This window comes from Triturus cristatus, chromosome 10 (genome assembly GCF_964204655.1).
Source record: "Triturus cristatus chromosome 10, aTriCri1.1, whole genome shotgun sequence".
NCBI classification, from domain to species: Eukaryota; Metazoa; Chordata; class Amphibia; order Caudata; family Salamandridae; genus Triturus; species Triturus cristatus.
This window is the reverse complement of record NC_140593.1, coordinates 1,094,969,513-1,094,984,389: the sequence shown is the minus strand read 5'-3', so window position 1 is coordinate 1,094,984,389 and position 14,877 is coordinate 1,094,969,513. Positions and strand designations below refer to the sequence as shown.

At 37.7% G+C, this 14,877-nt stretch overlaps 1 protein-coding gene across 1 annotated transcript in view; it reads left to right on the top strand.

Annotated features, from left to right (window-relative positions):
* LOC146796630 (cytochrome P450 2K1-like) overlaps positions 1-12,117 on the top strand; it is a 76,193-nt gene extending 64,076 nt beyond the window's left edge. Inside the window, exons 6-9 of the mRNA XM_085629299.1 lie at positions 2,215-2,356; positions 4,554-4,741; positions 8,550-8,691; positions 11,588-12,117. Coding sequence (XP_085485425.1) covers positions 2,215-2,356; positions 4,554-4,741; positions 8,550-8,691; positions 11,588-11,784 — 669 coding nt within the window. The 3' untranslated portion in view covers positions 11,785-12,117. The remainder of the gene's footprint in view (positions 1-2,214; positions 2,357-4,553; positions 4,742-8,549; positions 8,692-11,587) is intronic.
* The last annotated feature ends 2,760 nt before the right edge of the window (positions 12,118-14,877 follow it).

Here is a 14,877-nt window from a genome sequence, read left to right as displayed (position 1 = left end):
TTGTAATTGTAATTGCATTTATATAGCACTTTCTACCCCTGGCGAGGCGTCGAAGCGCTTATTTATGCATGCAGGATAGGAAGCAGTCACCATCAACAATAGAATGACCACAAACTTTCTGCAATTTGGGAAGGAAATGACAACCTAAGGCTTCAGAAAGCAACACTACCCACAGAACAGGAATCACCATAGCACCCGCCCTTTGTATATCATCCTGAAACATTTCCCAGGTTCAAACCACTAGTTCAGAGCTTCTTTGCTCCCCAGCTAGGGCTGCCCTGTACATACACAAATCCCAACAATTAGTGCTGGAGAATACTCCCCAAAATGTTGGTTTTTACTTGAATTTTGTCCATAAAAGCTACTTTTGCAGGAAGTTTCACCCAGATTTTTTAAACTTAATAAAGCTGATGAAGTTAGAGAATTTAAACAAAAAAACGTTTTGATGTGAGTGAAGATACCGTTGCCCAACTATGCCCATGGAGCCATTAAATATTACATATCACAAAGCTTTATTTACATTTAAAATCAATTTTTTTGCTTTGGAGTTTGACACAAATTACATAAATCTTCAAAATATGAGCACTGTAACTTGTAACTGGCGTCAGACATAAGAAATTAATTTTAGGCTTAATGTATACTCTAGGAAACCGGTTATCCTTCAATGAAGCACATAGGTGTAGCAGAATTACCTATGGAATTCCTCTCTGCCTGGTCATGACTGACCCATTGTTCCCACACCCAGTTTTCCTTGGTTCAGGAACATTGGATCCGATTGTACCACCCAGTAATTCCAGCAGGTAAAATGACATCAGTCTTTGTCTGCACCATCAGCCAGGACTCGTTCCACAGTCCCTGACAAAGTTTTTCTTCAGCAAGGGAGATCACACAATGCTCCCCCGCCGAAACCTTTCTTCCGTTTTCTACCCCAAAACCCCTCTACCTTCAACTGTGCCCTGCGTGTAAGTCACTGCTCAGAGCGGGTGTTAAATGTGTTTTTTGAACCCCTTGGGATAGGGAATACCTTGCAGAATTCCACACAGTAGTTCCATGTCTGTGTAACTATTCCCCATTTCGAGGGTTCTATTTCATGGGCAACATTTCTTCAAAAGCAGTCTTGTAGATAGATTCCATCAAGCCCACATCCAACTTCCTCTACCCATCTCTTGGAAATCCAAAGGAAATACTGCATTTAAGAATGAGGTAAGTGAGCAGGTCTGGAATCAATTGCCAGTGTCTAGTAGACGTGGGTCGAAACATGTCAAACTTAGAACAAATGTTGAAGACGTGGTTGTTCACCTGCCCAATTAGTTGAGATTGCTATTTTTCTTCTGCTGTAGTTTCTCTTAATTGATATCTTAGTTTAGCACTGGAATGCTGTGTAGTCTGTAAACCTCACACCAAATATTCCTTCTTGGTCTTGATTTTGGCTCATGGATGAAACAAGGACACTTTCTTAAAGAGATCCTTGGTTTGTGTGTAAAGGATGACCAGGTGGTTGTGGGAGTTTAGCATGACACCTCAAACGTCTTTTGCCAATTCATCCCTTTATTAGAGATAATGTTCATAAAGTGTATGGTAATGCAGATGGGACTTCAGCCAGGGAAGAAGCTGGAGAGGGGGACAAGTGAGGAGGCTTGCAGGAAGTTTTTGTGGGGCCGCGTCAAGAAAATTAAGAAGGGCCTCTCATAGGAGATGGACCTGTTTCATAGTTTAAAAAATGTTTGCCAGGAAAGAAAGACACAGCAGATTCAGCATCTTGCACCTTATAGTGGTATTAGCCATATTAACTGTCTAGTTTTTATTAAATAGGGCCACTTTGCTTTAAAATCTATATATGCTTGATCGAGGTGGGGTCCTAAAAAAGTGTGTCTTGTGCAATAATGACCCCTCTGTTCCCGGCTTCTGTTGGAGGTCAGTCTAGAATGTCAGAGTGAAGTATAAACAGCAGGGCAGGAAGTTGAGACAGAGAGCTCCTGGGGGCAGAATGATCCAGAGCAGAGAAGCAAATAGGTACAGGCATTTCCCCAGTTATAGTGGTGCAGCGAAGGACATTTGCAGAAGTAATATGCACTATAAAGTACTCATGCAAACTCATTTTTTCTCTCTGAAGTTTTAAAATCCCCTGATAAGAATTTTAACATTTTACACATTATACAGAAATTCATTGAATCACTTGTTCACTTGAGCATTAAGCGTTGTGTTTTTTTTCAGGAATCCAAAAATTCTAGCACCCATTTTCATGATAAGAACTTACTGTATTCCACACTGGACCTATTTGCAGCAGGCACAGAAACAACGTCCACAACTCTTCGATGGGGTCTTCTATTAATGATGAAATATCCAGAGATACAAAGTAAGAACTAAATGTTAAAAGTCTGTACAATGCTTTTAAGCAGTACTGATTCTGAAAACACCAGCCTGGCTGCTATTTTCTTTTAATGTTTTCTCTACTAACAAAATTCTGCACATATGTGAAGCAAAAATGAGCTCAGATTTTGGCAACTGCTTAACAAATTGCCATCAATTTTTGTGGAAGTCAGTCATAATTGTAGTTGCTTTCAATGTGCAGTTAATGTCTGCCAGGATTTGAATGTACATATATAGAATGAGTTCCTATAATGTCCCAAAATCAATGTCTTAAGTTTAATCTGTATTCCAAAAACATTACTTTTGTCACGGCACATCCAAAGCGGTTTTCAGTCCTTTAGTCCACAAGTTCAATCCCACTGCTAGGAACAAATGTATGGAATCCAGGCAACAGGCGGAGTCAGAGATGTGATGTAATAAGCCATAACCAGTTTCCAACACTACTCACAACCGGTTTTATCTGAGAGCACTTTGTTTTACCTATGGGATCCTGGCCTGAGTCCCCAGGCAACCTTCAGAAAAATGTTTAACAATCCAACCCAAAAATAATGCTATTCGAGAAATTTAAAACATAAAATTTAAAAAATGAAGTAGAAATACAAGAATATAAATTTAACAAGCACAATGCTACTAAATGAGAATATGTTTTCTTTGTGTGTAGTGTTTGCGTGTGTTTGTGTTGGGTCATAATTCTTTTTCATTCGTTTTGTAAATCATGTTTCTTTTGTGGTATTCATTTTCAACAATGTTCTATTTTTATATAAAGTCTTCCTCTTTCACACAGAGGCAAGTGTTGTTTACTTATTCCATGATCTGCATGTGATCAAATAGTGTGCCGCCTCTATCAGTTGGTACTTATTAAGTTATGTCAGATAATGCAGCTGCCTAAAACGTTGTACATATTGTCTTAAAAGATAATGATTAACTGTGTTGCTTTACATTAGCAGCTGATCCGCAAAAGTCTTATCTGTAAATTTTATGCAATCATTTTTTAAAATTTTTATATTTTTATGGTTTATTGCAAATGATTTTTCTCTGCACTGGCTCAGGGATTTAATAGTAATGATTCGGAAATGTTAAACCTTCCACAATGAATGAAACTTATTTTAGTTAGGATTATCTCCCCGGCGCAGCTTCTAATCTATATTATAACTCTTATTTCTTTAACTAATATCTCCAAGTATACCAGAAATGGATTTAATCAATAAGTCTTAGTAATTTTTTATTTCAATGCGTTTATTTTCTTCATATCGTTATAAATCCATATCTGTGCAAAGTGTGAAGTTTTGTGATGGCCCAATGCATTCTGGGGCAAATCCAAATAAACTTATTTTCATATAAATTGCCAAGACATATTGATTAAATCCCCTTCTGGTATACTTGAAATATGAACTGATGAAATAAGTGTACTGGTGTAGATTAGCCGCTGCCCGGGGGATAATCCAAAATAAAATGTTTGGTTAATTGTGGAGGATTTATGTTACCCTGGCCAAGGAGATGATTCCCCCACCAAGCTAAAATAGTAAATTATGGACTAAATTGATATAAGCATAGATTACGAGATATTGGATTTTGATGTTTCTTGAAAAATTAAACCATCCCCTTTTGGTTTATGCATATTTTCTCAAATTCAGGTTTAATAGCAATTATTAACACAATACTTTAAAAGTTATATTCTTTCTTTGAAGACCAAGTAATTGAGAGTAAAATTGCTTTCCAGGCCTCTTTATTCCATAACCCTCATTCAAGGAGAAGACGAGACAATGTTCATATAGTCTGAATTGATAAAATTGCCTAATTTCAGATATGGTGACTACTAATGAGCAAATAGGTATAACATAGTGCCCGCTAATCACCTATCACATGTTTACACTGGACAAACCCTGGCAGAGATCAGAATAAAGCCCATGGTCTTTGAAAAAGCTTCATAAACCAAAACCAATTTGTATTCACCCACTGATGTTCTCCAATCATTATTAATTTCTTAACTGCTCCTTGAATAGTTAATTTGTTCTCATGTTATTCTTTATGGCAGCATTAAAATAAAGACCTTGCTTACCTGAAAAATAAAATTAGACAATTAGCTAAGTATTTCAATAAGTTTGTAATTCAAGACTAAATCAGAATGTAAGCATACTTTGTTATGGCACAAAAGCAAACAAAATGGATGCTTTCTTTTGAAGGAAAGGTTCATGAAGAAATTACTCGTGTTATTAAACCAGGACAAGTGCCCAGGGTAGAAGATCGGAAAAACATGCCCTACACAGATGCAGTGGCACATGAAATACAGAGATTTGCAAATATTCTTCCATTGAATGTATCCCGTGCCACCATTACTGATGTGCACTTCAGAGGATACTGCATACCTAAGGTAAGTTTAGATAGGACGACCTGAATAATCTTAGATAATAATAATAACAACAACACAAATAATAGTAATAATAATAATGATAATATAATCCTCATCACTTGCTTTTATATAGTGCTTCATACCATGTCTATTGTTTCATATCACTGTAAATAACAGATATTGCTATTACTCAATTTGACGTTACAAAATTTACCAACAATATCAGTGTCAAGGTTAATGAAGGTGCAAAGCCCTCACTGTTAATAGCTTAGTGTGTCATATAGTGTTATGGAGAGGGTTCCTGCTAACCACCATTTATTTTTTGCTTACTGTGTCTTTTGTGGGGATACTGATAGCAGCAGCTTTAGATGACTCAAGAGTGGGGGTCTCCAACCTGTTCTCTAGTGAGAGCTACTTCAGATCAGTGAAAATCATCATGGGCTACTGAAGGGTGAGCAACTCACGCATTGTTACCAGACACCACCATGCCCAGCAGCATTGACTTTAAGCCTAATTTCCATAGGCCAGATTCTATGTTTGAAGAAAATAGTTTGAGGCACTATAAAAGGAATGTCATGTGTGTCAGTGAGAGTGTGTTCTTTGGGGATGTGTCAGCATATGTATCTATGAATGGGATATATGTCTATGGGTGACTGAGAGCCTGTGTCTTATGCACTTGTGGCACAGGACATACCTTTCATCATATGTGGCACCGTTATATGTATAACACAAACATACAACTATTCTTTAAATGGGACAAATTTAAAGTGCAGAAAAATGTTCTGAACAAATGTTCATAATATGAAACATTTTTCTGCACTTTACATTTTTCATTTATAAATACGGCACCCTGTCAATCAGCCACTGGGAGCAAGGTGCATGCTGAGTGTAAAGACAGCACTTGAAAAGGGAATAAATTAAACTGAAGAGTTAACATGATGTTTATATAGATTCCCTAAAACTCATCAGTTAAATTTTCTCCCAATTCTAAGTGTTACATTTACAAACACCAGGCATCTTGCTCCCAGTGGCTTGTAGACAAGGAGCCATATTTATAACAGAAAATTATAGCCATTTGTTTGAATGGAAGGAATTTAAACATGCATCATAAAATATTAAAACATAATTAGCTTAATTGCAAGTGGAGAAAGAGATTAAGTCTTAGGGGCCGATTATAATCTCGTTAGGTAAACCCTCCAGACAACTCGGTTCCGGAAGGCTTTCCATACGAATCGCGTTCCAGGAAACCAACTGAACGAGTACAATGCATCTATATGCTGACGGACTCGGTTCCCTCGGACTCCCATTGACTTCAATTGGAGCCTGTATACTGCATGCGAACACAGGCTCGCATTGCAAAATGGGATGAGTGGGGAAAAGCGTGGTACCCCCACGGGACCAAATCGGTGGGCCCAGGGTGAAGGGGGGTCTGCCACAGCCCCCTGAAGTCAAATTCCCACAGCTGTTTTGTCCCGGCAAAACCGAGTCGGCACAGCTGTCAGAATCATGCATCGTCTCGCTTGTTCATAAACCGGCCCCCTTGAGCTGCACGATTCGTCTCCGGACGACTCGGACTGACTGTTTCGGGTTCAAAACCGATTCGGTTGGATTTGCTTTTGGCGAATCTGGTTCGGAACCCTTTTGAACGAGATCGTAATCGGCCCCTTAATGATTCACAGAAATATTTTTCTTCACTTTAAATTTGGCCCATTTAAAAATAAAATCACTGTATTTTTCAGTTATAAACATGGCACAGTGACCACAGGGAACAAGAGACTTTCTGTTTGTAAATGCAGCACTTAAAATGAAGTGTTAACTTAATCATTAAGGTGATCTTTCATTTTAATTTTCTTCTATTTAAAAAGCATTCACAATTCTTTTTTTCTCTGCTCCAATATTGAGTTGACAAGGACTTTTCTTTAAGAATGAAATACCTCAGAATTCAATTCTTCACCACTGCTCCTTATCAGGCCCTGCTATCTGCAGCCTGGTAATAATAATATAAAATAAACACAGCCTTCCCTTAACATAACATTTAAAGGAAAATTTGACTCTGTGCTTATTTAAAAATGAACTCAAAGCTGTGAGCTACTCTGAAGATGTCTGAGAGCCATTGATAGCTCCTGATTTACTGGTTGGAGACACCTGCTCTATAAAAAAAAAACAGGTATACTGTGTGCTGTTTGTTATTATCCCACTTACGTGTGCCAACCCCTCCCTATAAGATATTGGTTTCTGTAATTCAGTCTTAACAAAGCCCTACATGCCACACGCCATACAATGCAGACCCTAAAGCCTTATCTATTTCTATTGAAGACAATGCTACTGCAAACAATGTGTGGCCCTAAAGTGAAGATAGTCTGTACTTTGCAAGTTAAGCTCAAATATTTAATCTAAAAAGAGAGTCTTAGGTGACATCCTGAGCCAGCAGTTGTCTCTGTCAGAGGAAGTTGTATTGGAGATCCAAAAGGTACTAGGGGCTTGGCTTGCCACCTTCTCTTTTGAAGGTTGACAAGCTAAAGATGGTGCTTGATGGGAGGTAAAATGTCTTCATGTGAGTTGTTTGGCACATGACTGTGTTAAGTAGTATTTTTCATTTCTTTCAAACATCGATATTTGCATTTTCCACTGACTCTTGCTATCAGAATATACAACTGAACTCAGTGGTCGTGACTTGTTGTGACATGAAATCAAGGGTCCTTGTGCGTGGGTATCATAATATGATTGTTGTAGGATGACATTGGCTGCTGTCTCTCAGATGTCTTTCAATCCTCATGCCTTCCGCAGCTTTTTCTCATTCCCCTTCTAACCTTGCCTGAGGTCTTTTTGTATGGTGTAGTGTATGGTTGATATTTGAATTCGTTTTATATTGAGGAGTTTTCCTAGTGTGTTGTATTTAATAGGCAACTCACAGATATTACCCTATATGGGTCTAATCCATCACCTTGATAGTACATTTGGTCTAGTTGTTACCTGAAGTGCACCAATTTGACTAAACTAGTGGATTAATTTGTGGCAACTTTAAAGGGAGGCTGACTAATGCACTCATTCTGGGTTAAATTTGTTGAGTATATGGGGCGATTTGTTGGAGACATGAGATCGGATTTAAATCAGCAAGCCTCTTTCGGTATATAAATTGTTTTTTTTTTTAATAAAAGAAAGGTTGGTGCAATAAGCTTTCTAAAAAATATGCCCTTTGAATTCTATCAAACCCTCCTTATAGGCTGTTTAAGATATTTTTCTCCTCCATAGAATTAATTTAAGATTATTGCTTTGTGTATAATAATGTTTAAGCCACATATAGGACGCACATGACAACTGACTTGCCTTTTAGTGCACTAAGTTTGTGTTTAGAAACTACCACTTTTAATAAATGCAGCTCAATGCAGTGATATAATATGCTGCATGAAGGTGAAATGCCTAGAAAAGAAGCACACTTTTTTGAAGTTTTAAATAACTTTTCTGCACGATTTACACACCAAACATTATTATGGCTCGGCACATAAACTGGCTCTGAGAGCTAAGCCATACCATTGACTGGGGTCTGGCATGGCTCTCTGTTAGTTTGTTGGCTTGTCCACCTCTAGGGTTCTAGTTGGAATGTTTGTGAATTCTAAAAAGTGTTATAATGAATGGCAACCAAACCGATGTTAAAAATCGATATTTGAATCTTGTATAACGTTGTTGAAGACAGTCAAGAAAAGACTGCGATGTGCGTCTCCTAGGGAAGAAAAGGTCTAGGATCCATAGCACAAGAAAATGGACTTGATTCTTACCTCAGGTAGATTCTTCATGATCATGAGCAGTTAATATTGTATTCTTTTGTCAGGGAACAGAAGTGATGCCCCTGCTGATCTCTGTGCTCTACGATAAGACCCAGTGGGCGACCCCCTATGAGTTCAACCCCCAACACTTCCTTGATGCAAATGGCCGATTTGTGAAGAAGGATGCCTTTATGCCATTTTCCATAGGTAAGGACAGTGCGAGTGCGAAGCTGCACATTTTTTTCACTTTACCTATGCATATTTTTTTTCAAAAAGTACAAAGATGACGTGAAGGTCTGAAAGGACTACAAGAAAGTGCATTTGCAAAAATATGCGTCTTTTGTAGTGCTTTTAACATTAAATGATTTCTATTTTACCCAAAAAGCATTTCTGTTTTTGAGAAATGTTGCTGTGAATCCTTTGGCACAGCTGTATACATACTTTATATTTTTCTATGCCATTGCGATTTGCTGTACCTTTTTCTCGCAAGTGTCGGAGCAACTGGTGAAGAAAAGGTTCGCAAGTTTTCACTCACCTGCAAAGCACATGCAAAACAAAACTTGTGAGAAATATACTGGTATAGACAGGAGATGAAGGGTCTGTTTCATTAAGGTAAACTTACACGTTTGTGTAAATTTGCATTTGTTTTGGTAGTCACAAACATGGAGTTAATAGTTTACGACTGTGGAGACTCCGCAGTTGGGGCGGAGAACTCCACACACAAAAAGATAGGATATGCCTATCTTTTTATGCGCACAGTTGTAAACTTACTATTAACACAAAAGTGTAAGTTTATCTTTGTGACTCAAGCTCGAAGTTTGCAAACATCATTAATCAAGCACTTTGCTAAATTTTGTTCACATAAAAAACATTAGAAAGTCCTAAATAATAGAGTTTTTTGGTAAGGATATATGGGGTTGTTCTAAAGGGAACCATGTCTAGGCAGATGTCTAGACCAATACAGGCAGAGGTATGCAGGATTGTTTCTAGATTAACCATTAAGAAGTTCCTCTTACAAATTATTTTACTTTTAACTATCCCGTCCTGAGGTCTGAGCAGTTTAGGATCAGTCTAGAATCCTACCAAGTGGACAGGTAAAACTTAGCCCAAGGGCAATAGACTGCTTTACATTAGATCCAGACTACATTATACATTGTGTAGTCTTCTTTTAAAGTTTAATCTATTTACTAAAGGAAGATGCAAAGCCTACAACAGATGAACAAGAATACTGGGCCACTAATGCAATGTTAAACAATCTAAAAATGAATAACTGATCTACGTTATTAAACTTTAAATTGAAAGTTAGTTGCAATAAGCATGAAAATGGAGTGAGACATATGAAAACATATCAATGAAAAAACCTGTATGGGAGAATAATAATATAAATAAATAATAAAAACCATTAGAAGAAATAGGAAAGGAGAGATCAAAAAAAGAGAGAGGTGAGGGTGTGGAAGGAGAATGTCTAACAATGAAAACTGCATATATGCTTTATCAATAATAAAACAATATATAAAATTTCATTGAAACACACAGTTGTGTAAAATGTATGTGAAAACACTAACTATATATGAATAACATGCTAGACATTAGGGGCCGGCATAGCATGTGTACTAGCTGACAGAGACAAATATGTAGTGAGGGGTGACCATAGTGCATCACGTATGACTAATAGGGAATAAGAATGTTGATTTTATTACATTTTGCATTCTTGAAATTTGTTTATTGTTTTCCAAGTTTTGTCATTCATACACAGACTACAGGATATAAGATAACTTTGGTGATTACTGTAGTTGCGTTAGACAGCGGTGCTTTGTCTAGGTCACCATAATGCATCGTAGAGGGTTTATGTGCATATGCTGCAAAGCATAAGTGTAACATGCAGATCACAGATTTATATTTTATGTACCTAGCTGGATGGGTCATACTGCTTTGGTCACAGAGATCCTTTTGTAACTTGCAGCTCATCAGTTACAACCCTTCTAACACTGCACACATGTAGTTCTGAACCAACATCAAAGAGCTGCAAGCAAACTGCAAGGCACAGGGTAGATCCTAATACAATTGTTTAAAGGGTTTCTTTGGGTAGTAATACATTCTTACTAGTACGGCCACAGGGTTGGATTTAAAATCCTGACCTTATGCCCAATTCACAAAGGTAAACGAAAGTCTAACTTTACAACATTCGATATTCACAAATGGCATTTACGAGTAGTAAAGTTAGACTTTTGTCTAACTTTAACTTAAGTTATGCTCTTGAGTTTAACTGAGACTAGACTTTCAGTCTCAGTTAAACTTAAGACCAAAACTTAAGTTAAACTGAGACAAAAGTCTAACTTTACTACTCATAAATGCCCTTGTGAATACTGAAAGTCGTAAAGTTAGACTTTCGTCTCAGTTTACCTTTCTGAATGGGACCCATAGTGTTTCTCCAGACCAAGTACCCTTAACAAAATCCCAGATAGTATGGATGCTATGTGACCCCTACACCTTGTAGCACCTTTGTCTTATGTAACATTTACTTTACATTGATGTATTCACTTCTATGATTCATTGTCTCTGTAGAATACCTGTTTATGATGTAAAGCGCACTGACAATTTACAATGGAATTAAAAGTGCTATAAAAGAAATTATGTAATTGTGAGAGAGAGGCTATGAAGAGTTGAGGATCACCTATGGAGGGCTGTATGGAGGGAATCTGTGAAGAGGTGATCATGGGAGCAGGATGCCAACAAAGATTGTCACACAAGACGCCACTAGCGTTATTGTTCACCTTCTAAGAGAACAATTTATGAAGGTGAAACCCTTATTTTTTAATGATGTTCTTGCCAGGTCCTTTGGGATGTAGGGTTATCCTATATGTGTACTGACATTTTAAGTAGATGTAGCAGAAACTGCATTAGCTTTAAGTTTGGAAAGAAGAAGAGAAGTGAAATCTGCAAAATACCTGTGACATCAAAAAATCTCAATCGTTGCTGATAAGGGAGAAAGATGGTGGAACACATCTTAAACCAATCATTATTAAAATACTTACATTGAGCATTTCTTTTCAATCCGTACTTTACTTCACTGTCCAAAAACTGCTGTTGTTTCATTTTGCAGGGCGCAGAGCTTGTGTGGGTGAAAGCCTGGCCAAGATGGAGCTGTTTCTCTTCTTTGCGGGTTTACTTCAGAAGTTCACGTTCCGCCCACCACCTGGAGTGACAGAGGCGGACCTTGACCTAACTGAGGAGGTCGGCTTTACTCTGACCCCAAAGCCTCACGGAGTCTGTGCTGTGCTTCGAGATCGAACAGTCTAGACAAGAGTGACTGCAGCAGACCCACAGTCTCTGGATGAACATTGCTTTTAGTGGGGTCTCTTCTAGGTTCTGTGAATGTGAAAAACATACATCTGAGGCTTTAATTAGGAGTTATTGTGGAATACAGCACAGTTATTATTGAACTTGTGAGTGGCGATCACACTGATAAAAGCTTGTACTTGAGAACTGGGGAATAACATGCAAAATCAGCCTTTCTCCATCAATTCCTTTATATTTTTTCCAATTTACCGCTGTGTCTCTCTCCTGCACATTTCACCTTTTGAAAAAAACTGTTACTAGCTGCATATGAATAACAATTACATTTGTGATGGGACTTTTAACCAGTGGTACCATATGTTTAAAGAGAAAGTCGCTTGTTTACCTCTTTTGGACCTATTTCCTTTGACAATGCTGTTTGTCAATGATGTGCACCATCAGCAAAAAGTTTTTTTATTGACGATGCTGTGCAGCATTGGCTAACTTTTTTTTTAGGGCGATTTAATATGACTGAGGACAATGGAGGAACAAGTTGGGATTGTGAATGAAGGAGAAGGACAAAGGTAGCACAAGAAATACAGAGCAACATGAGGCACATGGGGTATTTGGCAGGGTATAGGCAAATGAGATCAGACTTCATAGAACAAAAAGAGAGAAAACCCTTCATGCACAAAGGCAACTGGGTTCAAGTACCTAGTAACAAGGAAATGTTCCTTATGTTCTTCTTTCTTCATTCACTGCCTCTTCCATAAGCATGTCCATTCATACACTACATACAATCGATAGGCCCCATTTTAGGGAAAAGTATCTCCTCATTTATTGAAAATTTATTTTTTTATTTTTACTTATACGCCTTTAAAACCCGAGTCAATACATCAGATATCGTTGGAAGAGAAAGAAAAATTCAGTTCTTATAAGCTCTATCTCATGTGTATCTTATGCATTTATCTATGTAACATTTTTCAGTAAACATACGTCTTTAAAATTCAAGTCAAACTGTTCTATATTGTTTCCTATTCCACACATTTCAATTACCAGTCATGTACAAATGAAACATATACTTTTGGGCCCCTTGTTTAGACATGCATACAAAATATACAAGATAAAAAAACATTAAATAAAAACACTACTATATGAACTACTGTTATCTTGAGTCTATTAAATAGACATACATATAAAATGTACAGTTTATGAAAGGATTTTATAAAACCAATACTATATGAAAAACAGTTGTCGACGCGGCGTTTCGGTGGGTTGAAATTGGTTAACTCCACCTTCTTCAGGGCAGACTCATAAATAAAAAACAGTATTGTTGACTCTAAAAAATGGAAAATACAAATAGAAAACAATGCATGTATAAATATTCAATGAAGGAGGAATTATAAAATCACTAAAAACAGGCTCAGAATGTAATGCTGTACAACGCATGGGCCATTCATACCACTAAGTACCAATTGTGCGAGCGATGTATACATCAACCACTATGTTGCGTACCAAAAGTCCCAAAAACATATTTCTAGGAGTCGCTACTTATTATGAGCCAATTATACAATTCGATCCAAATGTGGTCGGGGGTTCTCCTCCTATGGTGCTGACAATCTGCAATATTATATATTTAATTAATAAACCTCTTGAATAGAAGGCCTTAGAATGCTACAATTAATTAGTGACAACTTTATTATGCTCACCCTTAGGTTCAGGATAGTATGGCTTATTCCTAGAATCCACAAGGTATTGTGAGGCTATAACCTTCTTTATAATTTAGGGTTCTGGCATGACCTCATTGGTTTCTCCACCCACTGACCTATCTTTCCTGTATAGGTTCTCAGTCACAGTGGCTGTTAAATCCACAAGAGAATAAAAGGACCGTATTTTTATTTATTCTAGCTTTCTCGAGGGAAGTTGAAAAATAAGTAAATCAGACTACAACTTGTAACATAATCTTATAAACCCTCTCATAAACTTAATATCATTTTAATTAACAATCTCCGCCAATTCTTAAGTTAAATTAGACACTCCTAGCTTAGTATTTATACATAACTCTCCATCTTCGCAAAAACAATATTGTGCATGATAAAGAGTAAAAACTATTCACCATTATTCCAAATCCAAAAGTGGGTTTCCCTAGGGCAACTCTCCGCTCACGGTTGAATACGTGTAGTTCGTTTAAAGATCCCCCGCCTAGTAATGTTTGGCGGTAGGTTTAAAGCCGTATATATAGGCTGAGTATGCCTAATACAATTTCAACATTGACACAGCCAGTGATTAATTTAAAAAAGGATGAGCGCAGGTGCCCAAAAGCTCTGCTCAGAATCCCGTGGCTGGTGCTATTAAATGTCAGCATGCTGAATTCCAGCAGTCATGGGCGTCAACAGAATTTTTTTCAGGGGAGGCATTTAAAAAAAAAAAAAATTGCGCTGTCGGTATTATAATAAATTTGTTCCCAAAGGTCAAGTAAAAAAATCAAGGATCCGGGGGGAGGAGGGGAAGGGGGGAGGAGGAGTGGTGCAAGCACCCCCCCCTCCCCCCTTTGCTGGACATAGAAACATATATACAGAGTGGCTGCCCATTCCATACAGGTTTTGTGGATTCTTTTCAGGTTCCATCTTGGTGACAAATGTCCCTATTTCCTTCAGGGCCGGACTGGGAACCCAAAGCAGCTCTGGGAATTTTGTCAGACCAGAGGAGGGTGGAGGTGGAAGAGTGTAAAGGACTGCTGCTTTTGTTACTGGGGGACGACACATGGTGAGCGACTGTACTACACAAGGAATTTCTGTGAAGAACAGAAGTACCACTTACTTAATACAACCTGAATGATAGCAATCACAGTTCATTCTTTTCTCACCAGCCACCTCTGTTTACAAAGACACACATGCAAAAGAGTGATATAGAAAGGGCAAGTGGAGAAAAAAAGAAAAAGGGAAAGAGAGAAATAAATAATTTGAAAAAATACACAGACACCAAAATAGGAGCATTCTGAACAGGTTTCTTCTGTGCAGAACATTTCAACAATTTAGGCGTCACATGACAGTAAGAAGACTATTGGTAGATATATTGCATAGCAGCATTTTGCAAGCATTTTGCAAGCAGAAAAGC